Below are 22,781 nucleotides of genomic sequence, written 5' to 3'. Positions count from 1 at the left end.
TATATATATTTCTCTTATATTCTCCTACTACGTGTATATGTAATATCATACATTATTTTAGTATATGCAGCCCTAGTGAGTCCCGTTAATATATATATATAAACGGGACTCGCTACTAAAGGAATCTATGATATTACATATACACGTATATATATGAGACTCACTAGAGCTGACATGATAACAATCATTTAAGAAGAGCACCGATTTTTTTTTCCAACGTCACTTTTTTTCCAACGTTATTTTTAATAAAATAGAATAGATATATAGTAAGAACTTTGGTCCCATCGTTTTAAAAAAAAAAAGGTTAACTAATGACACTTGATGCAGAATAAATTATTGATTCATCGAAATTGGTAGGTACACTTTTATGAACATTTATGGTTTACGTTGATTCAAATAAATGATCCAGGGGCCTGAATTATTTGTAAATAATTGTACAAACTATTAAATAAATCAATTCAAATAAATGATCCAGGCGCGTGAATTATTTGTAAATAATTGTACAACCTATTAAATAAATCAATTCAAATAAATGATCCAGGCGCGTGAATTATTTGTAAATAATTGTACAACCTATTAAATAAATCAATGTCACGCGTGAACGTTTAGCATGATATTAAAACTCTTTATTGTTCATTTCGAAGATCCTACACGAGTTCATTACATGTAAAAATATCAAAGGTTATTCAACAAATTGAGTAAGTCTATTGTGAAACGATCTTACGAATCTTTATCTGTGAAACAAGTCAACCCTAACGATGTCCACAATAAAAAATAATGTTTTTAGCATAAAAAATAATGATATTTCTTGAATGACTCAAATAAGAGATATGTCTCACAAAATATGATCAGTGAGACCGTCTCACACAAATTTTTGCCCAACACATTATCTTTGATCCAATTCGACAACGAATTTGTTCGTGATGCCATTAAGATTGACTGATACCACCATCTTTAAATATAACAAACTAATTGATTTGGCTTTCAAATTAGGTATTCTTTCAATCGACGTGAATAGTTCAGCCCATCCGTTGTAAATATTTTAATCAGAGTCCGTGAAAATTTTATTTGATATAGCAACAATAATTGAAATCAAACAAAAAGATGAATTTGAAGGTAATTTGCAATCGAGGCAGATAAAATTATTTACAAATTATTTACCAACTGGACGTCTCGTTGTAATGTAATCGTCTCATCTGCGCCTTAAAACATCAAATATGCCATCAAACACTGTCACAAAGGATTTTTAGAGGGTTGAAATTCGGTCGAAAACAAGAATATTAAAGGCAATATACAAGAAATACAAAATGCACTTGTGTTCGAGCATCTGGGATTCGAGTATAAATTCAGAGGTGTAAATTCTCAACATCAATTGTTGGCGAGGAATTACCTGAGTTGATTCAAGTGACAACATCAAACAAGCATAGGAAAGCCTGCTGCATTCCGATGGAAAAGAATCGAGCTGAGAAGAGAATGTGAGATGCATTCTCGCTGATTAGCGACGGCCAGCCCGACTTTTTGCTCTCGCCTTCTGTGCAACAAGAGAGGGAACCATAAATGAATGATAAGAAAGTCAACGCGAACAGATGTACACATATCAGAGAAAATGAATCTATCGATATGCAGCTAAACCTTGCATTTTTGTAATCAAGGCAATAAAAAACATGCACTGGTCACAAATTTGTAGTTCCAAAGATGATAAAATAAAACAAAACTTCACTTTAGCTGCTGGAAAATATCGAAGTGAAAATTTGTGGTCTGTGGCTAATAGGAAGAAAGTGCTACCCATGACTATGAGCAATCTCTCTCTGATGTGATCTAAATAGTAAACGTTTGCTACTTCAGAAGTCTCACATCATTGGGCAGACAACTCTTAATAATTAGAAGAAAATTATACGAATCAACAAATCAGATTTTTTGTATTATTTTGGAAGGTATGGTCAAAACTTGGGCAGATCAAAAGGTGAATTATAGGCAAACAGGACGAACTAAAAAATATCATATTACTCACGGATAAAGTCCCAAAGCTGGCTCCTGATCCAGTTGCGGCACCTGCTTGAAAAAAAAATATCCATTGAAAATTTAATATCACAAGAATAATTACTCAATCATCTGGATTAGTAAATTAACGAGCTTTTTGTGTCTTTATAAGTGGGGCATCTTTCAGAGAATAGCAAGCGGCTTCTTATAAAAGTGGTCACAATTGTACATTGTCATTACTAGTTGACACCAATTTTCAGACTGATAATAACAACAGATTGGGTGGAGCCCTAGTGATGAATATTCCATTAATGATAGAAGACCAAGGTTGGTATTTAGGGGGGCAGGGCGGAGAGAAAAAGGTCACCATTTGTTGGCATAAGTGTTTGCACAAAAACCTGTCATCCTTTTCGATGCTAGGAGTTCTTAGTCACCTTGAATCTTGATAACAATAGAAGAACACGTTGCGATTAATCCAATAAATTAAAGTAACCTGTAGCGAAAGGTGTTGAAAAGGTTGAGAATCCAGAAGCTGGGGTTGAACTAAACAAGGGAGTGGAAATGGCAAATGCTGAGGATGCCGCAGATAAGGAACTAAATGGTGATGCCTGAGGGGAAGCTGTGGTTCCTAACAAAGACAAAACTGGAGCAGCAGTTGAAGGAGTGGAGAATAGAGAAGGAGATGATGTGGCAATTGATGGAGTAGAAAAGAGTGAGGATCCACTTCCACTAGAAGCAGATACAGCAGCAGGAGCATTAGTTGTCATTGAGGAGACAGGTGCTGCTGAGCTGTTAAATGGTCCAGTAGCTTGAGCTGTTGGATTTGAAACTGCAGTTAAGTGAAGAGTTGGGTGTATCCTTCGAGAGGCGGCCTCCTGTTTAGCTGTTTCCCGTCGATTAGCCTCAAGAAATGGATTATCCCCATCCCCTCGACGACGCTTGTCAGCAAGATATGCGGTTTTCATGGATTCAATGTATTGATGAATACTTTCCACCTACACAATCATTAACAAAAGCAAGTCATTGGAAATAATTCACCAAAGGAAAAATAAAAGACACGCGAGCATAAAAAAATCCATATAAATATAACAGAGAATTATAGAGAAAAATACAAATATTGTAATTTTAAAACTAAGAAGAAAGATTCGTAATTTGAAACAATCGTAAATTCTAATTATTTATGAAGTCCAAAATGTAGGATAAATATAAGAGAAATACAAATAATGTAAAAAATTTAACATAGAAAACAACACAAGGAAGGCACCTCATCATTACCTTTGCTGCAACATGAACAAAATAGTCATGTACATTTGCCATGACTTTAGGCAGGGATTGTAACAGCGAAGAACTTGGATTGGAAGAGTTCTTTTCATCTAAAAAAAGTAGCTGCTCCAACTCTTCGATCCATTGACGACACTCTGAAAGATACTTCTCAAATCTGGAAACAGTTGGCACAAGAAGGGAGATGGCTTCTTCGGGACACCACTGTAGAAATCAAGTACTGGCAGTAAATTATTAGCCGCAGGTTGACCACTTGAAGTTTGAGCGGTCACGGCTCCTAAAGGTTGGGATGGTGCAGAAGCACTCGTTGCAGCCGCTTTATTTTGGTGAATAAATCTGGGCTGTGACATCATAAAGGAACGGACAGCCCCTTCTGTGTTTCGTAGCATATCTTTGACAACAGTCATTAGCTCTTGTAAAATTGCCCTCTGCCTATCTATAGCTACACTAATACCACCAAGTTCCTGCTAAAGTAAAATATGTCAAACAAACCTGTTAAAGTAAAAAAAAATGCCAAACAAGTTTTTCTTGTGGATGCACAGGAACAGATTCATTTTCATGATAAACCAAAACTGTTGTATTATAAATAAATCAACATTGATTACATAAAAGAGATTTATTTATGATGCACGAAAAACAAAAGCAAATTTGTTTCCGGCCACAAATGTCCAATACAAGCACAATGAGGTTGAACTTCCCAAAAATGGTACAGCCAAGTAACAGGAGGCAACCAAACAAATTAGACCTCATATAAAAATTATTTTACCAATTTTAAGCTCTGCTAGTTTTAGTACATCCCTCCAAATATCCAAGGAGAAATTATCAAAATAAGTCAAAGAGTAATGCACCACAAAAACCCACAAAATATCATATTGAATGTGACAGAGAGGGGGAAGAGAGAGAGAGAGAGGAGGGGGGGGGGGAGGGAGAATAAAACCTGCATGATAGAGCTGGCATCGTTCTCAAACCCGTTGTTGGAAACAGATGAATCATAGAGCCGGCTACACTGATCCAATCGATGACTCTCATCTCTGTACCCAAATATTCTCTCCCTGCATCCCAGAAAAACCCAATTGGAATCACCAGAAATTTTTTTTTCAAAAAACCGGAAAAATACTCCTCAAATCGCAGAAATTTACTCGATTTGATGGAGAACTTTTTGAGAGTCGGGATGAAGCTCCGCCCATTTGGTACTGTAAGTTGCAGGAGCTTTATCATTAGTGAGAAGATAAAGCTGCTGCTGTGTCTGAGGTTGCTGAGGCTGCGGTTGTTGGACCTGCGGCTGCGATTGTGGCTGTTGGAGTTGGAACTGGAACGGAGATTGAGGCTGCTGTTGCGGTTGCGATGGGGTAGTCTGTCGGAAAGGATTGGATTGGTTGAAAGGAGATTGGAAAGGGGATTGCTGCTGCTGCTGTGGAGTGAATGAGAATGCCATTTTCTAAGAAAACTCACAATTCCAACAGCCGAAACTCGAAGCTTTTTGTAAGTGTTCGCCGGACAGATCAACTGATGGAATTCGGAAGAACTTGGCTGCAGATCAAGCTTCTAATAAGAACCCTAAATTTCACTTTAGAAGCCTAAATTGTNACAAAATTATCAAAAATATCTAAAAAAATTATTAATAATGAATAAACCAATAAACTAAAAAATTATTGTTAGGAAAACAAATTATGAAATCGTTTCGATTTCATATTTTAAAAAAAATGGTTCGTCATTAATTTTGATTTCGGTAATTTTTGCAAAGAAATCAATCATTCATCAAATATCTCTATTTAAATTTAATTTTTCCGATCTAGAAACACAACATTGATTGATAAAACTATTTACGGATGAAGAATAAATTATATTTAATTGTGATGAAAAATATATAAAATATTGATAATTATAAAGTCAGAGCAAGTTTTCACCTTTGAATAGTCAATTAATTCACATGTCCAAAATTCGTGAAATAGATTATTGTGATATGGTTTTCTGAATATATAGATGAATCAGATTTATATTTAAAAATGAAAAATAATATTTTTAATATGATAAATAATATTTTTTTATGAATCAAATCGAATTAGAATTATGTATATATTTTATAAAATTGAATCTTAAAAATATCTCACAAAAAGTTTGTATGAAATTCCACAGCCTTATTTGGAACAAAAGCATTGGCGAGTTGGATAAATACGATGTTGTTTTGTGAATAATTTCACTCTTTTAAAATTAAATATTAACGTAATATTAACTAATTCTACGCATTTCTCTACTTTGTTAGATACCTCCCCAACTCTCGTGGGTCTTATTTTGTTTATTCTTGAATTAAAAATATTTTATTTTGGTAAAAACGGAAAGATAATATTAATTAGTGTAGCAAAAAAAATGGACTAATATATTCATACTTACCTTTTAATAGTCAATAATGTTGTGTTTGAGTTGATGATTCAAAATGATGATTTAATTTCAGATTTTTTGATTTGTTTGAATGTACAAAATAAAAGAATTTCAAATTCACTTTCATATCAAGTCATGCAAAAATTTTTAATAGATTTTCTAATACGTATGATATGTGTCATTTAAAACACATCCCTCGAATATTTTCCCATATTAAATAATTTTCTCTAAATCAAATTCATCAATCAAAGCGCAATCTTAAGAGGATGTATTGGTTATAGATTTTAATGAATTTATGGAGTTTAAAAGTCTACCGGTATTCAATCTACACTTTTTTATATTTTATAAAACTTTAGTAATATTCGATGTAAACTTTTGTAAAGTTTTAAAAAGTCATATGATATTGAAACTTGACTTTTAAAAATTTACAAAAATTTAGAGGTATTCAAAATGCCAACAAAATTTTAATGAATCGACGAAATTCTATTAAGTATAAGAATTAAAATTTAAGGAAGAACAATAAAATGTAAAAATGTATTCCAATGAACCTAAAGATTTAGACGGAGATTTGATTGAGAAATATCTCAAACTCACATATTCACTTCTATTTTTATTAAAAATAATATCGATAAAATTACTAATTTCATATTTTTATCTTCCGTATGTTTTTATATGAACTTTTTAAAAATATATTTTTTATTATTAATAATTATTTAAAATCGAAATTATTAATGTCATTCATTTTACTTCTCAAATTTACAAAACTTAATAAAATTTAAAATTATATTTATTAAAAAATTTAATAAAAATTTATTACGGTATATAATAATAAACATTATAATATTTTATTAACTTGTAAATTAAAAATAATTATTATTATTTGTAATAAATAAATTTAATTTATTTAGTTAATCATTATATAACATTTACGTTTATTTTATATAATTTTAGTTAATGTATATCTTAATTTTGATTATAATTCAAAATCCGTGTTTGATTAAACATGTTGAATTGATTTGAATAATTGAAATTTAATTACAATAAATTTAGTACCGACTTATTTATTGTCTTTCGAAATTAAATTAATAAGTAAAAATATTTATTTTGATATATAAAAATATTTGAAACAAATAAAATTTATTTAAGCTCAACTGTTAGTTCAAAAAAAATTTGAAAATCACAATTAAAAATTATAAAATTCATAAGTTTTTATGAAAAAATCTACTAATGACAATAAATATCATACAAAATAAATTTACAAGATTTTGTGAAAATATTTAAAAAATATGTGAAATTTTACAAAAATCTCTAGAAATATGTCAACTACACAAAAATATTAGTTAAAAAAAATCAATAAATCTCTATAACAAATACACTCTTATCATATTGACTATGTTACTATACCGATAGCTCTCAAATTTATCGGGATACCATTAATATTATAATATAGTGTAAAAACATAGATGATGACGAGAAATTGGAAAAACATAGAAATCCCAAATTTTTTAAAGGAATTATCAAACGTGATTAATGTGACTAAACATGAAAACTCGAAATTTAACCAAAGAAAAAGTGAAATTTAAAGGCCATGGGGGATTATTTGTTCCACACCATATCAAACGTTTTTTTTTTTTTAAATCGACTCTAGCTTTACAGGTGCGAAGGCGAAGGATATCATACAAATTAGGGAGGATTCGATAAGCTCAAATGCAATATACAATGTAAATAGTTGAATTTTACATATATTTTGCGTCCATATTTTGTATGCTATACTAGATTATCAAAACAGAGAGGTATTTATAGCAACCACTCCATCTAATATGTTCAGATTTACATAATTTTTTTTAAAGATATATGTTATTTTAATTTTAGAGAGAGTAAATTGATATAGTCTAAAATATTTTAAAAATAAATCACAGATGGAATTATAATTATTCTTACATGTACATCATGTTGACACGAGTGTATCATATTTTATTGTTAATTTTTTAAAATTAAAATTGAATTTAATATCTATGTCCAAACTTCGTGCGTAAAGTGTTGAAACTCTGTTGCCGAGAAACGAAACTTCCTGGAATACTTGCGCAAGTGCACTCCCTCTGTTTTACCTCATACTTCCTCTTCTTCATCCTCTCAGTCTATCTTGCATCAAATACTTGAAATTTCCTCACTTTTCAAGAATCCAAAATATTGCAGCTGGCCACGGAGAATAAATACAAACCATTGGAACTTTGCTTTGAGAAGTTCCAGGAAAAAGATTGAGTAGTTACGAAACATTGGAGAGTATTTAATTTCTTCCGAATCTGCTCATAACTTTATTCCGTGCATAGATTTGGTCATCACAAGTCAATCCGTCTCCATTTGGGTCTTCTTAGTTTTCTTGCGCCGAGCCACTGATTGATGATCCCTTTCGCTCAAATATGATTTTTCGTTTTTACCAAAGAATTATTTGTTTATTTTTATCTGTTTTCATCCTGCCGTCTTTTGCTCAGAATAACGATTCAATAGGATGTAAGCGGTCTTGCGGAAACCAAGCCGTGCAATATCCATTCGGGTTCTCCGATGGTTGTGAAATCAAGTTAAAATGCAATCGAAACTCGGCAAACGTTACAATCGGCAACTTTTTGGTCCAGAATTTGACGGCCGATCACATTCTGATAAGTATTCCGGCGAAATGTGACCGTCCAATTGAAGAACTGGAAGTGCTCTTCGGCGAAAACTACGCACCGACATGGCGAAACGACCTTCTGCTGAAAAACTGCAGCTCGAGCCTCAACGATTGCGTGATTCCAAGTAGATTGATTAAGTCAGAAATCGGTGGCCAGGAATGCAATTTTAATGTAACATGTTATTCGCAGGATATTGATGACGAGACAGAGTTTCTGGATTATGAAAAGGTGTTGAGAAGGAACTGCAGATTTTTACATTCTTCGATAACGGTGGACACGGATTGGAATTCCGGCGGCGTGGGAGGGAGCTCCACCGTTACTCTGGAGTTTCAGACGGCTCAGTTGGGGTGGTGGGTTGTTGGGGATTGTAATTGTGACGCAAACGCGAATTGCACGGGGATCATACAAGGAGGGGTGCGGAAAGGGTTCCGTTGTAAGTGTAACGAGGGCTTCGCCGGAGACGGTTTCGCCGATGGTGAAGGTTGTCGGAAAGGTTAGTCCAATTACTTCCATTTAATTTTTTTGATTCTTTATCTTGGAAAATATTATTGCTAGCGTAAAATATGTGTCGACTTTGAGAAAGAGCTTTGATTTGTCAAATGATATTGGACAGACCTGGAGCAAAGCAAATTAAATTTATTTATTTATCAATCAAACTTCTGAGTATCATTGTAGATATACTTTCAAAAAAAATATGAATATTTATATTTTTAATAATACAAACTGTCATCTATTAATAATTGGATATGTGGAAAGTGGAAGAGTCCAAACGATCTGTTTTCATCATCAATCGTAGACTCGGTCATATCATGTATTCTATGTTAGCCTTTGAATCGGTAAACATTATCTGCGCAGCTTCATTTCTTTGAATTTTATATTTTACAACGTAGAATTTGGGAAGAATGACGCGTGATTTATTAATTAAGTCGATTGCTTAAATAAAAGTAATAATAACAACAACAATAATAATAATAATAATAATAATAATAATAATAATAATAAAGTAGGAGGAGGAGACTTGTTGATTATAGTATTCATTTGAGTTCGTTTTCGTCTTCCTAACTGCTTCTCTGTTGATTTTCAAATATCAGTTCTCGTCTACACTTCTTCATTGACCCGTGGAAAAAGGATAGTGGCCATTCTTCTGGGAGGTATATGACGCGTCTCAACCTTGATTGCACTAATTTCCTGTGTATATTTTTAAAAAGATATCGCTTGCAGGCGTTAGGAGCTTGGAATTCAGTATTTTTAACCGATAATATCTGATTGTTCCATCTGAGTTACTTAGCCAAATCTTTGAGTCATCCCATAGTTTGCTGGTAAATATTTCTTCGTTTGTTTCTGTTCGTAGGGATTCTCATTGGAGGCTTTTCGGTGGTCACTCTGGCTCTTGTCCTCCTCTGCATAAAGAAACGTTCTGCTTCTCTGAAGAGCATCTTGACTGCTAGGCATTTAATTTCTGAAGCAGCAGGCAACTCCAGTGTGCCACTATATCCATACAAGGATATTGAAAGAGCCACAAATGGCTTTTCCGAAAGACAACAGCTTGGGACAGGCGCATATGGCACAGTTTACGCAGGGAAACTCCACAATGATGAGTGGGTAGCGATCAAGAAATTAAGAAGTCGAGATCATGACAGTGTCGAACAAGTGATGAATGAAATCAAACTTTTATCCTCTGTTAGCCATCCAAATCTAGTCCGTCTCCTAGGATGTTGCATTGAGAATGGTGAGCATATTCTTGTTTACGAGTTCATGCAAAACGGTACCCTTTCCGAGCATCTGAGACGAGAGAGAGGTGCAGTTCTCCCATGGACGATTCGGCTAACCATTGCTGCTGAAACGGCTCGCGCCATTTCCTATCTTCACTCTGCCATGAATCCTCCAATATATCATAGGGACATCAAGTCGAGTAACATATTATTAGATTCGAATTTCAACTCGAAAGTAGCTGACTTCGGTCTTTCAAGATTTGGCATGACAGACGATTCCCACATTTCAACAGCTCCACAAGGGACTCCTGGCTATGTGGATCCTCAGTATCATCAGAACTTCCATCTTTCGGACAAAAGCGACGTCTACAGCTTTGGGGTCGTTCTTGTCGAGATGATCTCAGCAATGAAGGTAGTAGACTTCTCTCGACCTCACAGCGACATTAATCTGGCTACACTCGCAATCGACAGGATCGGAAAAGGTCGTGTTGATGAGATAATCGACCCATATTTGGAGCCAAACAGAGATGCTTGGACGCTCTCATCAATACACAAGATGTGCGAAATGGCTTTTCGATGTCTTTCTTTTCATCGGGACATGAGACCCTCGATGATGGAAGTGGCACAAGAGTTGGAACAGATTAAGCGCAGCAGTTGGGGACCGTTGGACGAGACCATTTACCCGGGATCATCTATCGCCTCTTCTTGTTCGTCACCGTATCATGCGGGTGAGAAATCCTTGAAAGATATGGCTTTTAAGAAATCCGGGGCGAAAAGCAGTAGGGTGATTGTTCCATCGAGAACAGCAGAACATGATGTGGAGGATTGTTCACCAGTTTCTGTGCAGGATCCTTGGCCGAGTGAGCAGAGCTCACCATCGGCTAGCAGCTTATTGGCTAATATGATTCGGTGACTGAATATATATTTGGTTCGTAAATACCGAAAAGGGAAGCTTTGTTCAATTTCTTGAACCAGCTATTTTACTTGGTACTCGTAATTCGAAGAAAATGAAGTTCAGGGTTCCGGTTAATGAACTAGCAAACCTTTATGGCATGGTTGGGTGATTCATGGGTGGTTCTTGGTGATGAACAAATTACGATGACGAGTCCGATCGAAATCCATTCGTCAAAAATGTGACGACGAAACGAGGCATTTGTCTTTCCCACAGCACTCGATCTTCATTTGTTTAGATTTTGATAATTTTTTTTTGAATAATTAATTAGCTGGGGAATTTTGGTTGATTGAGTTTATTTTAACCTCCTACTCATTCTGAGTGCTCCCTATAATTAATACCATCAAGATTTGTCCACACTTTTCATTTAGTCGTCCAGAGTTTTGCTTATTTTTGAGTATTGCTCAAAATCTTCTCAAAAAGTAAAAATGTTATTATTATGCTACTTATCGTTTTGTTTTTGCATATTTTATTTTTCGACCTCTTAAGCATTAAGAAAAACGGAAATATTATATTTTGAATTCGAAAAAGACAGCTAATAAATATTAAAAGACTAAACATTCTTATTTTTTTAAAATCAAATAACTTTCATCTTTATGTTATATAAATTCAGACACAGTAATTTCTTCTGAATATTAATTTCACACATAGTGTTTTTTTGTTTTAAAAAAAGTGTCGATGCAACTACCCTGAAAAATAAATAAGAAGCAAAGAGGTGAAGGTAGGATGTAAATCAAATTTTGTATGTGTTCCTCAGCTGTAACTGATGAAGAAGTAACATTGAGAGAGCCTATTTTTTTAAAAAAATTGAGATCCAGTAGCCATCCATCTATATTAAATTATATTATATTATATTATATTATTAAGTGTGTAACTACATCGTAAGATACCAAAATATTTAATTATATAATTACGCTTCTCACCTTACTAAAAATCTCTTCAAGTCATTTCATATTTTACATAGAAAAAATCTTAATAAAACTTCCCTTTTAACTCGAACAACTCTTCTAAATCGAAAATAATTTCGTGTTAATTGTTTAATATTATTTGATCAAATTAAAAATAATAATAACACATGTAATATGTGTGCATTTTTTATTAGCAGTATATAATGTGGACGTGTGTCTCTAAAATTCGGCTAATTGCACCAACTTCTCTCAGAAATGTGATGCAATTACCCCATTAGTCTATAAAAACATTTTTACAAATCCCCACCGTACACTCTCCAAAAGTTGGGGACTGTTTGCATATTATGTATTTATAAATTTAATATATACAATCGACTTCACGAGTATCAAGGCCCATTAGCTCAGTTGGTTAGAGCGTCGTGCTAATAACGCGAAGGTCGCAGGTTCGAGACCTGCATGGGCCATTTTCATCAGTTTTTTTCTCCCCTTCTGCCGATCCTGCGAATGGAAAGTCATTATAATATATATCAAATTTTAATTTTTTATTTTAATTTTTTAATATTAGTCGCATATAAAACTGGAGCTAAGTTCTTATATGCAACTGAATGGATAAATAACATATATTTTTTTGACGTTATAAATAACATATATTTAAGAATATTTACATAATATTACTTATATAATAAGTTTACTATATTGTAATAAACGACTGATGTAGAATAATTATCAAATCAAATGTTATTAAAAAAACGATACAAAAGCATCTTACATTTATAATATAATAGATTAATAAGTATAATATTTAAATTTTCTTACTGAAAAGTATTTAATTTTTTTTTAAAAAAGTATAGAATTGTTAATATACATTCTATTTTCAACGAAAGAAAGTAGATCATATTCTTGTAAACTTAAGGTACACTGAAGGCATAATTTAGCTGTTGAAATGTATATATTTTTAGTGTTTTGGAGTTTATAGAAAAGCAATGGATGGATATATGGATGGTGGGACTTCAACTCAACCCCCAACCGCTCATTATTATAGGAATCTTGCCAATAGTCAACTTCTTTTTAAAAAAATATTATATTAATTTACTCTACCAGTATCGACAAAAATATTTCTTTTTAAAAAACTCATCAACAAAAATGAAAGATGACAATCCTAGGTGTTTTTTTTCTATGTATAATCTGTCCGAGAGATAGTATGAAGTAACCCAAAAAAGCCTTTCGTATGTATTTATTACACGATTAAATGAGTACGTTTTTTGTGGGACGATCTCACGAATCTTATTATGTGAGACGAGCCAACCCTTCCGATATTCACAATAAAAAGTAATATCCTTAGCATAAAAATTAATACTTTTTCATGAATGATCCAAATAAGATATTCGTATCACAAAAAACGACCCGTGAGAACGTCTCACATGAGTTTTTGTTTTAATACTAACTTCTTAACTTTTTGGTCCAACCTCGTTACACCAATGTAATTATAAATAAATATGTTCATAGAGTCACATATTCAAGGAGCAAAAATGGTAATAAAAAAACTATTCATTTTTCTTCACATACTCTTACAACAAATCTTATATGTAAAATCTTTCTATATAACTGTTATTAGTATGATATAGATTATGTAAATCGTGTAGTAATGTGACGTATATTTCATTATTTGATTCAATTCGATAGTGTCAAAAACTTGTGTGAGACGGTCTCACGGGTCGTATTTGTGAGACGGATCTCTTATTTGGGTCATCCATGAAAAAGTACTATTTTTTATGTTAAAAGTATTATTTTTTATTGTGAATATCCGTTGAAACCACTCTTCGATAGTAATGTAGACGACTACGATTGAATTGATTAATTAATCAAAGAGAAAAGGACGTAGGAAAGGTCTTGTTGCCACCATCTCATTTCCTCGCTGAACCAATCTCCACCCCTATTTTTTTTTCCCTTTCCGACAAACTCTTGACGACCCATTAAGTAAAAGCTTGCTTCTAATTATTTTCCATGGAAAGGCTTTAAGAATTCACTTCTGTTTCCCACTTTTCATATATCTTTCGATGAATGGGCTTGAGCAAAGGATTAAATGGGTGTGAGGGAGCTGTGCTGTGATCACATTCACAGGCATACAGAAATTGTGTCTGCAGGAATTAATCCACATAATAGAGTGATTTATGTACAGATGATATGGATTTGTTGCCTGGGGCTTCGGGGACAAGTGCGAGCCTGGCTTTGAGATTGGGACAGGCTGTTTTTGCTGTTGCTTCATTGCTCTTCACGTGTTTTGATGTCGAGTTTTACAGTTACACTGCTTTCTGGTAAAAAAAAACATATAAATGGCTTGTTTTGTTTCTTTTTTCAATACTGGTTTTTAATGTTTTCTTGGTCTTTGATTGGCAGTATTGATTTTCAAGGACGAAGAGTTCTCAATCGAATTATGAATATGTTTTCTGATCATGCTAAAACAATTTTGTTGCTGATAACTGTCGGTTACGATTTCTGGACATTTTAAAAGAGTCTGTATCAGATGAAGTTAGGCGTTCAAAGATAAAAGTTTTGAGTAATTTAGGTGTCAATCTAGTGATAACTTGCAGAATTTAGAAGCTAGGATGTGATTCATCAGGATTTGAGATTGAAACATTTGAATGTTTAGCTATACTATGGGTGAAAGATATGCACACACCCTTTCCTCAAGGATGGGCAAGGTAGCTTTTCTTATGGTTTCAGACTTCTTTTTTGAGCGGTTAGAACCTTTTTCATATTCGTGATGAAGATTTGAAAGAAATTTACGATTTTGAGATAATCTTTATCGGCCGCAAGTATCGCATGAAGATTTAGTTTCGATGCATAATCTTGCATCTGTTATTGTTTGAAGACTAGATGATTTGATGGTCGTAAAAGTGGTTTGAGATCAAGGATTATGTTAGCATTCCCTTTCTACTCGTTGATAAACGATAAGTCCACAAGCTAAGAAAAATTAATATACCTGACCCTTCAATTGCCACCCGATCGAAGATAATCTTGTGCTTGAACAAGGTGGGTTTTTTAATATATGCATAGCAAAATTGATTTGAAAAAACTTTCGTGGATCAATTTGGGGTGACAAGTTAGCATACTTGTCCGAGTATTAATACTTTTGTTTATTCTGCTTAATTTGATATTTTCTTCTTTATATAACATGCCGTTACTGTTTCTGCTCACAGTTTCCTGGTTACCACCATGGCTCTAGTTATTCCATGGAGCTTGACATTAGCAGCGGTGGATATCTTCTCTCTTCTCATAAAACGCGCATCCCGTCAACCAGGGATACTTTCGATTGTTGTTATAGGAGATTTGGTACAAATTTAATCATATGTACATTCAGTAATTTTTTTGTTTCAACATAACTTGCTCTTATAAAGGCTAATTTATGTTGTAGGTTCTGTCGTTTTTGGCGTTGGCTGCATCCTGTTCAACGGCCAGTGTGACGAGTATCCTGTTTGCTTTTGGAGGCTCGTTCTGCCGCCGAAAGATATGCACCAGATATCAACTTTCTGCTGCCATGGCCTTCTTGTCGTGGTTTCTGATATTGGCATCATCCCTCTTCAATCTCTGGCTTCTTCCAGCTACCTTATAGCTTCGGTAATTCTTGTACTCGACGTGGGATGTGATCATTTTTTAGTTTGTATCTTTGTAACGATTCATTATAGTGTTGCAAGTGTACAGTTAAAGATGGAGCTGCCTCCGCGAAACCTGTAATTAGCTTTATTTTTAGTTTTTCTTCTATTTGGGCTTTTCAATCTTTTCCAGCTAGTGAACATGAAATGCGTTGATCGGAAAATAGCCGTACATGGAACTAAAATTGTATTGTGAAAGTACACGGGCCTTCGAAGTCCTAAACCAATTACTCCTAGCTCTCATGGTCCATAAACATACAGCTGAGTATACATTCACCGCATAATAATAATAGCTATAATAATAATAGATGCTTCACGGTTTTACAAATACTGTAATGTCAACATATTTAGATCATAAATGAAGAGCACTCCGTTGCTATGTATAGTAATCGAAAAGGCTGAACCAAAATAGGATGTACAAAAATAAGTTCACACGATTGCTGAACTTAGATACAATGCTGGGAAGCAAAAAAATAATTTCTTTCTACGCATGTTACAGAATCAGCGCTATTTGAACAAGAAATTATAACCAACAACAATTTTACGGAACAAGATGCTAACCAAGGATAACATTCACTTCACTAGCTCTTTCGTAATAAGATATCTGAAAGCAAAGTCATGAGGAGCCCATTTGATGTTCTCGAGAGAATTTCTCAGCCGTTTCTTGAGGCTTTTCCTCATTGACTCGGGCAAAGAATGATGTATCATCTCCATTATACCAGCAGCACAGAGACCTGAATCCCTTGAAAAGGAGTGAACAATCTTGGGCAGAACGATTTTCTTATCCTTTCTGACACCAAAAGTTGCTCGGATGTACTCTTCCTTCGCTGCTTCCAGCTCTTGAAATACCCTCTTGGGCGTGTAAATACGAACCTGAGAACAGAAGAAAAATCCTTTTGTTAAAGATCAAAGAAGTACAGAAAGAAGTGGCTAGACAAGAAGAATCAAGAACAAGGCTTATATAGAAACAAAACAAGAAGGTTACGGATTATTACTGCAGGATCAGAATGGCTCCCAGATGAAAGTGCAAAGTGCAGAAGAGGCTCAGGACGTTCAATTGCATATTTTTGTCGTGCATCACCCGATTTAAATTTCGTTCTCGAGGAAAGTAGCAACCTGAGCCACTGGATACAAAACTAATTGGATAAGAGCTTCTTGGTCGACTTGTAAAAAAAGAACAAGAACTAATGACTGAAACATATATGCCTTTCCTTCATCAAGTGCAAAATCTAGCCATATTTCTCATTGTTTTTTGCTAATGAATTAAAGTTTGTGCAGTCTAGAGATAATTGATCGGTCTACACACAAGTCAAATAACACAAAGTTATAAAACTCTAGAAAATTAACACACTGAGCATATATCCATACCTGTCCCGGACGAGACATTCGGCAAGACAAGATAGAATTTTGGATGACGTCTGCACTCACTATTTGACCTCCAACATTATAGGCAGCCTAGGCAAGAAGAGTGTTAAATTTTAATTCTCAAACTCGGTCTTATTTCAAAAAATAAATTATGTCTCATTACCTTTAAGAGTAGCAGCATCCTCTTAGTATTGTTTTGGGGGATACCATAAGCCAAAAAGGCCTGTTCACATGAAAACTGTACAGTCAACTCGTGATAAACGATTCATATTGTTATGAATTTTAGTTATTTAGGTGTTTACATGCATCACCAAAGCATTGTGTACGTTGATCCAAAATGCCAACTTCTCCTCATGAGCCAACTTTCGAGGATCGATACTTTCCAATCGAGAAATAAGACTCCTGCAAAACGTAAAAACTTAACATCCGTTGTTCAGTTTATGTTATGCATCCACCCAAGAAGAGAACTTGATGGCTAAATCTTGAAGACTGGTTAGTAGGTGGGACAACCTCCTAAACGTAATGACCATTCCATAATATATCACAAATTTGATATGGGGACGGTAAAAATTTAGATGATGCAAAATAGATATATCTGAACATATCAACATAGTGGCGGTATGCTCACCGAAAATTTTGCAACAAGCATTCAGTATCACCCAATTTCTGGCTATCAGTGCGTAAACAATTTATTTCAACCATTGTGCTATAAGGTCCACTAAAATCTTTGAGTCCTTCCACGTGGAAAGGATTATCCAGCCGAACATCAAAGGAAGCATCATTTCTCAATCCTGGACTCCAAAAGTCGCATTGATCTTTCGGAGAAAATGCACTAACTGAGGACAAAGATGAAGTGGGAGATGATAGGCCAGGATTCGTTAATGGCGGATCAGCAAGTTTGCAATATATAATGGACATGCACTTGACCATATGTTCAGAAAGCTTGTTCGGTGTCTCTATGAGATGATCTGAGATACGGGTTCCAAGATGTTCTGCTAGACTGATGACTTGTGAAGAAGTATTCTGTGCACACCGTAAGAAAACAAATAAATTCAAGTTACTAAAAAATTGACAAGTTTAAAAATATGGAAAATAAAGGACAAATGTGAGATACCTCCATCATGGATAATGGTTGAGAATGACATGCCCGCAAAGCTTTCCCAAAGGCTTCTGCTGGAGGTGAGTTTTGGTTTTCCAGAGATGAGTATTGGTACACAGAAGAACGAGAACGTAGTACACTTGAATCATTGAACTTCTCTTCTGTTGAACCATTGATTTCCTTCCTTGTATTGGATACAGTTGGAATTTCAGTTTGAGGCGAAAACTGAACTCTTGCTGACGTGATATCCGATCTCGAAAAATCTAGGCGCCTTCTTCTTGGTGGTGATAGGGGTAGTTTCAAATCTCCGTGTTTCTTGGATGGGTACAGGGAAGGTATTTTTTGATCAAATGCTTTCCTGTACAGTGAAAGAAGATACTGTTCGAGATGCCCAACTTCAAGCTCCAATATAGCAATATCTCTGATGAGTTCTGTGGCTGGCTGGAATTAATTTGAGCAATTTTCATCAAAGCCAACTATTGTTGGCATGGTCATGAGAGAAATCAAGCAAGCCATAAAACTAAAAAAATAAACAGGTGAGTTCATGTAAGGTTTGTGGAAGAATATAGCAAGTAATGATAAAAATTCTCGTCAACGTTCGAAATGTAAGAGCTATAGAGTGGTACCTTAGGAACAGTTATTTTGCCGGAAGTATCATTGGAGGAAGTCCTATAACCTAGAGCCTTTTCAAGAGCTCCACGGACAGTAATTTGATCACGTAATCTCTTTTCAAGCTGCAATATCTGGCGTGGTAATTTGTGTATTATGATCAAGGTTTACTACACTTGAGATTTGAAATTTACAAAGCTTAGAAAATCAATTATTCCATACCTCTTGCTTCAAAGAATATTGGGTATCAGCACTTGGTGTTTGTCCTTTCTTCCTGTGGATACAATCATTGGAGCATCCCATATTCTGGTAGCCGAAAAAAGAAAACACATCTTAATCAAAGTCTACATATTAAGGTCAATTGAATACGAAGAAAATAATTTCAGAAAAGCAGCAAGTGATAGAAGAAAGAAAAGAAATGGGACTACAAGCAGCAGGACAATCACGTGCAACATACAACAATCATAAGGTTGATAAATGCCATAGATCTGTTAAACAGATGACAACTGCCGACTCAAATCACAACATCAAAAGTCTACAATAAAGTAACCATACCAATTTAGCCCCATGAACTGCTTCAGTAGACTGATCCTGCATATCTTGCCCTGGTTCTTTGGAGCTCGGGAAGCTGCAATTGCCACAGAAGTAACAGAGCTTTAACTGACTTACAAAAATAACACACAATTTAATATAGGATTCAAGGTTTAAAACAAATAACAAGCATCCCCACATTCTACCCTCTGCTCATTTCTTCATTAATTTTTCCAATTTAAACCATGAACACCGAGAAATAGCATAATGGCTCAGAGTCAAATGGATAAAAATCATTGTAACGCAGAGAAAGTAATACTCTCGGACGGCAAAGGAAATAATACAATGCCTCCAAAGTCCTCTAATACTCAAAGAAAATCATCATCCTTAACATTCTCATAAAAACCAGCCCAAAAATAGCGTCACCAAACAACAATATACCTCTTGGAACGCTTGTGTCGGACCAGCTCCGGCCATTTACCACCACTAAACCTTTCCAAACTCATCTCTGAAAATCATTCAAGCACAATGTAACATTTTTAACAAACAGCACTGGGATTTACAAATTATATACAAAGCTTAAAGAGCCAATAAAGCCACGAAAACTGCATACCTCCACAAGCTCTGATTTTGAAGTTATACCAAGATTGAAGTTTTTTAAAATGAAAGCAAGAATTCCCAAAGGCTGTCCTGAAAACCTCAACTTGAGGTCAAAAACCCAAATAGTGTTCTTGCATATTTTTCACCCTTAACCCAATCCGATTTCTGAACACAGCAGATGATCATGTGCACTCGTAAATTGTTCTGTCTCTTTTCACTTCATATGAAAGAAAAGCTCCCATTTTCATCAACACCCCTACAAAATCTGCTGCCTCAACTGTGGCTTATGGGCAATGGAGAAACCTTTAGGTGCTATAAAGGAGTGAACACTGCCTATAGGCTTTTACTAGAAATGAAGAAAATCTCAAGCTATTGTCAAAGTGTGTGCAATTAGTTTCTTTAAAAGGTGACAAAATCAGAGGAGAAAAAGAAAAAGTATGGTGGGTGATGGAGAGTGAATTACTTTAGCGACGAAATTGTGAGGAGGGGTGTCTGTCACGAAAATCCGTGGCTGTTCTTGCTTACCTTCGTACGTGTGTGTGTATATATATATAGATATATAAAGTGCTGCTGTAACAAACAGTGCACATCTCAGATTTAACCAACTGGGAAATACCGTAATTAATAAGATCGTGACTCCAGTAGGTTCATTAGATCGTCGCTCCCATTTATATTTACAAATAAATCCTCAAAGTTTTTCTATTTAGTATTTTAAGTACTCCAATTTATTTAAGGTCTATTTTGGTTTTCGCCCCAATGCTAACGAAGCATAAATCTTATATTACAAACAAAATGCAAAAATTTTTGTGAGACGGTCTCACGAGTCGTATTTTATGAGATTGATCTCTTATTTGAGTCGTTCATGAAAAAATATTACTTTTTATGCTAAGAGCATGATTTTTTATTGTGAATATCGGTAGGATTAACCTGTCTCACAGATAAAAATTCGTGACACTGTCTCACAAGAGAGCTCCTCTACTACAAATTGTGTAACATTACACGATTTAGATTTATGACAACAAAAACATTAATTGCGTATCTAATAATTTATCTTTTGAAGAACAAAATCGACGATGAGATGATATTTGGAGTAAAAGGATATTTCTCTTAATAATAATGATGTATTTTGTGGATCAAAAGATTCCAAGCTATAAAGGCTACATCTTAAAAAGTCACTATGAGTTAATAATATTTAGAAGTTGGAGATTTTTCGGTCAACAAAAAGTGAATAAAAAGGTAAATGCAAAAGGTCTGGGGAGTTCGAGGCATAATATATTAGAGTTTTAGTTAAAACACACACACACAAAAAATTATATTTCCATACAAATAAAATCTTGTAACATAAACCTCAATGGTAGTTGGCATACTGATTTTAAATTCGAGAAGTTAATTTTGATAGTGAAGTAAAACAATGTACTACTATGTTTTGCATGAAAAATCTTATCTTTCCAAAGAATTAGTAATTCGTACATTAATTTATCTATTTAAATTTTTTTTTTTTTAAAAAAAATGGCGATATCCTTTTCGATTTCTAAGGAAATATAAAAAAAAATGGCGATATCCTTTTCGATTTCTAAGGAAATATTAATGTTGTACTTTGTCTTTTCGCGATCGCGTAGTTTTCTTCCCCGAGCCAGTCAATCCTCGACAACTAACAATTATGTCCATAAAGTAACGCACTCAAGAATTTTAAAGAAAATAACCAATTCAAATAGAAATCGGATTGAAAATAGCCGATTCAAATAATAAAACTTATAAAAATAGGATATTTTTTTCTTTGGCGAATCGACAATTGATTTGAGGTTGATAGAAGAAAGCAATTGGCCTCAAAAGGGATGAAAGCAATTGGAATCAAAAGGGAGCAATGGATGCTTCAAAGTAAATGAAATTTTGTGGGTGTCCCTTTGTCCGATAACTGATATATCATACTGAAAATCGAGGAATGGAGAGATAGATACCCACGTTGTCTTTAAGTATCCAAGAAACTATTGTTTGTCTCAGTATCAACAAATAAAATATATACGGGTTAGTCAAGGCTTGTGCGTATATTGAGACTTGTCGTTTCATATGAATTTGAGTTTTAAATAATTAATTAACAACCTCTAATTTTGTATTTTATTATAAATATGTTTGAATTCTTGATAATCGAAAAATGGGTACGACATCCTATATTTTTTAGAATGTGTTTTAATCGATGGATTTGAAAGAAAATATTTTGATTTATAGGAAAATTTGACTTTTTGCTTAGACGAATAACTTTGCATTTGGATAATTTGATTTATTGATTGATTTCAAATCGATCCATTTATTTGAAGAAATAATTTGACAATGAATTTCAAACATCAACTAGTTAATTTTCAGTCATATGATATATTTCAAATCCTCTAAATATAAAGTCATTTCAAATATCTTCTTATTCAAATCATGCCATCTAAACACAACATTTGAGAATTTAAAATCCGTTGTCAAGCAGATTAATCTAAATAAAATCAATATGATCGATTTGAAATTTTATCCAAGCTAGAAACTTCTATTTTACAATTACATGAATCTGAATACCAAGTGATTCCTATTGTTTCTTCCCAACATCAATAAATAAGTAGTCCATAATTGATGTGGGAGTAAGTGAAACCAACCCCAATCTTTTAATCAAACTGACAGACATACTTTGCAGCACGGATGCAATTAATAACTCGTTTAATTAATGTCAGCGTGGATTTACGATATTTAAACAAATTAATCATCATCCTTAATTACATTGTTTAATTCCTACACAATTATATATAGTATATTGCGGTTGATTCCATGTTTGCTGAGATGTCAAACGCATTAATTAGTTAGTAATTTATAAACCTCAATTACTGGATTAGTATAGATGCCCTTCTGAGTACTTTTCTGTTCGTTTCTAATCAAAACTTGATTACGCTATCTGATTATATATATGATTTCATTTTATTTTATTTTATTTTTCCAGATACTATTGTTTGTTTTATATAATGGATGGAGACCAACATTCATGGATTTATTTATTTAGTTTTGAGAT

The 22,781-nt window shown here is 33.9% G+C and overlaps 3 protein-coding genes, 2 non-coding genes and 1 pseudogene across 7 annotated transcripts; 4 read left to right on the top strand and 2 right to left on the bottom strand.

Annotated features, from left to right (window-relative positions):
- Positions 1-1,241: 1,241 nt before the first annotated feature.
- Positions 1,242-4,843, bottom strand: LOC140964500 (nuclear pore complex protein NUP58-like; annotated as a pseudogene).
- Positions 4,844-7,688: 2,845 nt separating this feature from the next.
- On the top strand, positions 7,689-11,347 carry LOC140964868 (wall-associated receptor kinase-like 14). The gene is made up of 3 exons (XM_073424840.1): positions 7,689-8,802; positions 9,401-9,460; positions 9,661-11,347. Exons 1-3 carry the CDS (start codon positions 8,061-8,063, stop codon positions 10,932-10,934), a joined length of 2,076 nt encoding a protein of 691 aa, XP_073280941.1. The 5' UTR covers positions 7,689-8,060; the 3' UTR covers positions 10,935-11,347.
- LOC140965324 (small nucleolar RNA SNOR75) lies at positions 11,098-11,191 on the top strand. The gene has a single exon (XR_012173019.1). It is a non-coding gene; the product is annotated as a small nucleolar RNA SNOR75 (small nucleolar RNA).
- A 924-nt stretch (positions 11,348-12,271) lies between the features above and the next one.
- On the top strand, positions 12,272-12,345 carry TRNAI-AAU (transfer RNA isoleucine (anticodon AAU)). The gene has a single exon. It is a non-coding gene; the product is annotated as a tRNA-Ile (tRNA).
- Positions 12,346-13,769: 1,424 nt separating this feature from the next.
- Positions 13,770-15,657, top strand: LOC140964856 (CASP-like protein 5C1). The gene is made up of 3 exons (XM_073424819.1): positions 13,770-14,196; positions 15,082-15,214; positions 15,297-15,657. Exons 1-3 carry the CDS (start codon positions 14,066-14,068, stop codon positions 15,492-15,494), a joined length of 462 nt encoding a protein of 153 aa, XP_073280920.1. The 5' UTR covers positions 13,770-14,065; the 3' UTR covers positions 15,495-15,657.
- A 305-nt stretch (positions 15,658-15,962) lies between these two features.
- Positions 15,963-20,427, bottom strand: LOC140965002 (uncharacterized). Of its 3 annotated transcripts, none has more exons than XM_073425026.1 (12): positions 19,752-20,427; positions 19,580-19,646; positions 19,163-19,235; positions 18,830-18,913; positions 18,625-18,741; positions 18,014-18,439; positions 17,528-17,922; positions 17,202-17,301; positions 17,063-17,122; positions 16,903-16,989; positions 16,530-16,658; positions 15,963-16,407 (listed from the first exon to the last, which is right to left on the bottom strand). In XM_073425026.1, the coding sequence occupies exons 2-12, from the start codon at positions 19,642-19,644 to the stop codon at positions 16,108-16,110; spliced, it is 1,836 nt and encodes a 611-aa protein (XP_073281127.1). In that variant the 5' UTR covers positions 19,645-19,646; positions 19,752-20,427; the 3' UTR covers positions 15,963-16,107. The 3 variants fall into 3 exon arrangements, with proteins under 3 accessions (XP_073281127.1, XP_073281128.1, XP_073281129.1); XM_073425027.1 differs by having other exon boundaries at positions 18,625-18,732; XM_073425028.1 differs by lacking the exons at positions 19,580-19,646; positions 19,752-20,427 and adding an exon at positions 19,458-19,554.
- Between the last annotated feature and the right edge of the window lie 2,354 nt (positions 20,428-22,781).

Source organism: Primulina huaijiensis, chromosome 18 (assembly GCF_012295235.1).
Source record: "Primulina huaijiensis isolate GDHJ02 chromosome 18, ASM1229523v2, whole genome shotgun sequence".
NCBI lineage: Eukaryota > Viridiplantae > Streptophyta > Magnoliopsida > Lamiales > Gesneriaceae > Primulina > Primulina huaijiensis.
The sequence above is the reverse complement of the archived record's forward strand: the minus strand, read 5'-3'. Positions and strand labels throughout refer to the sequence as shown.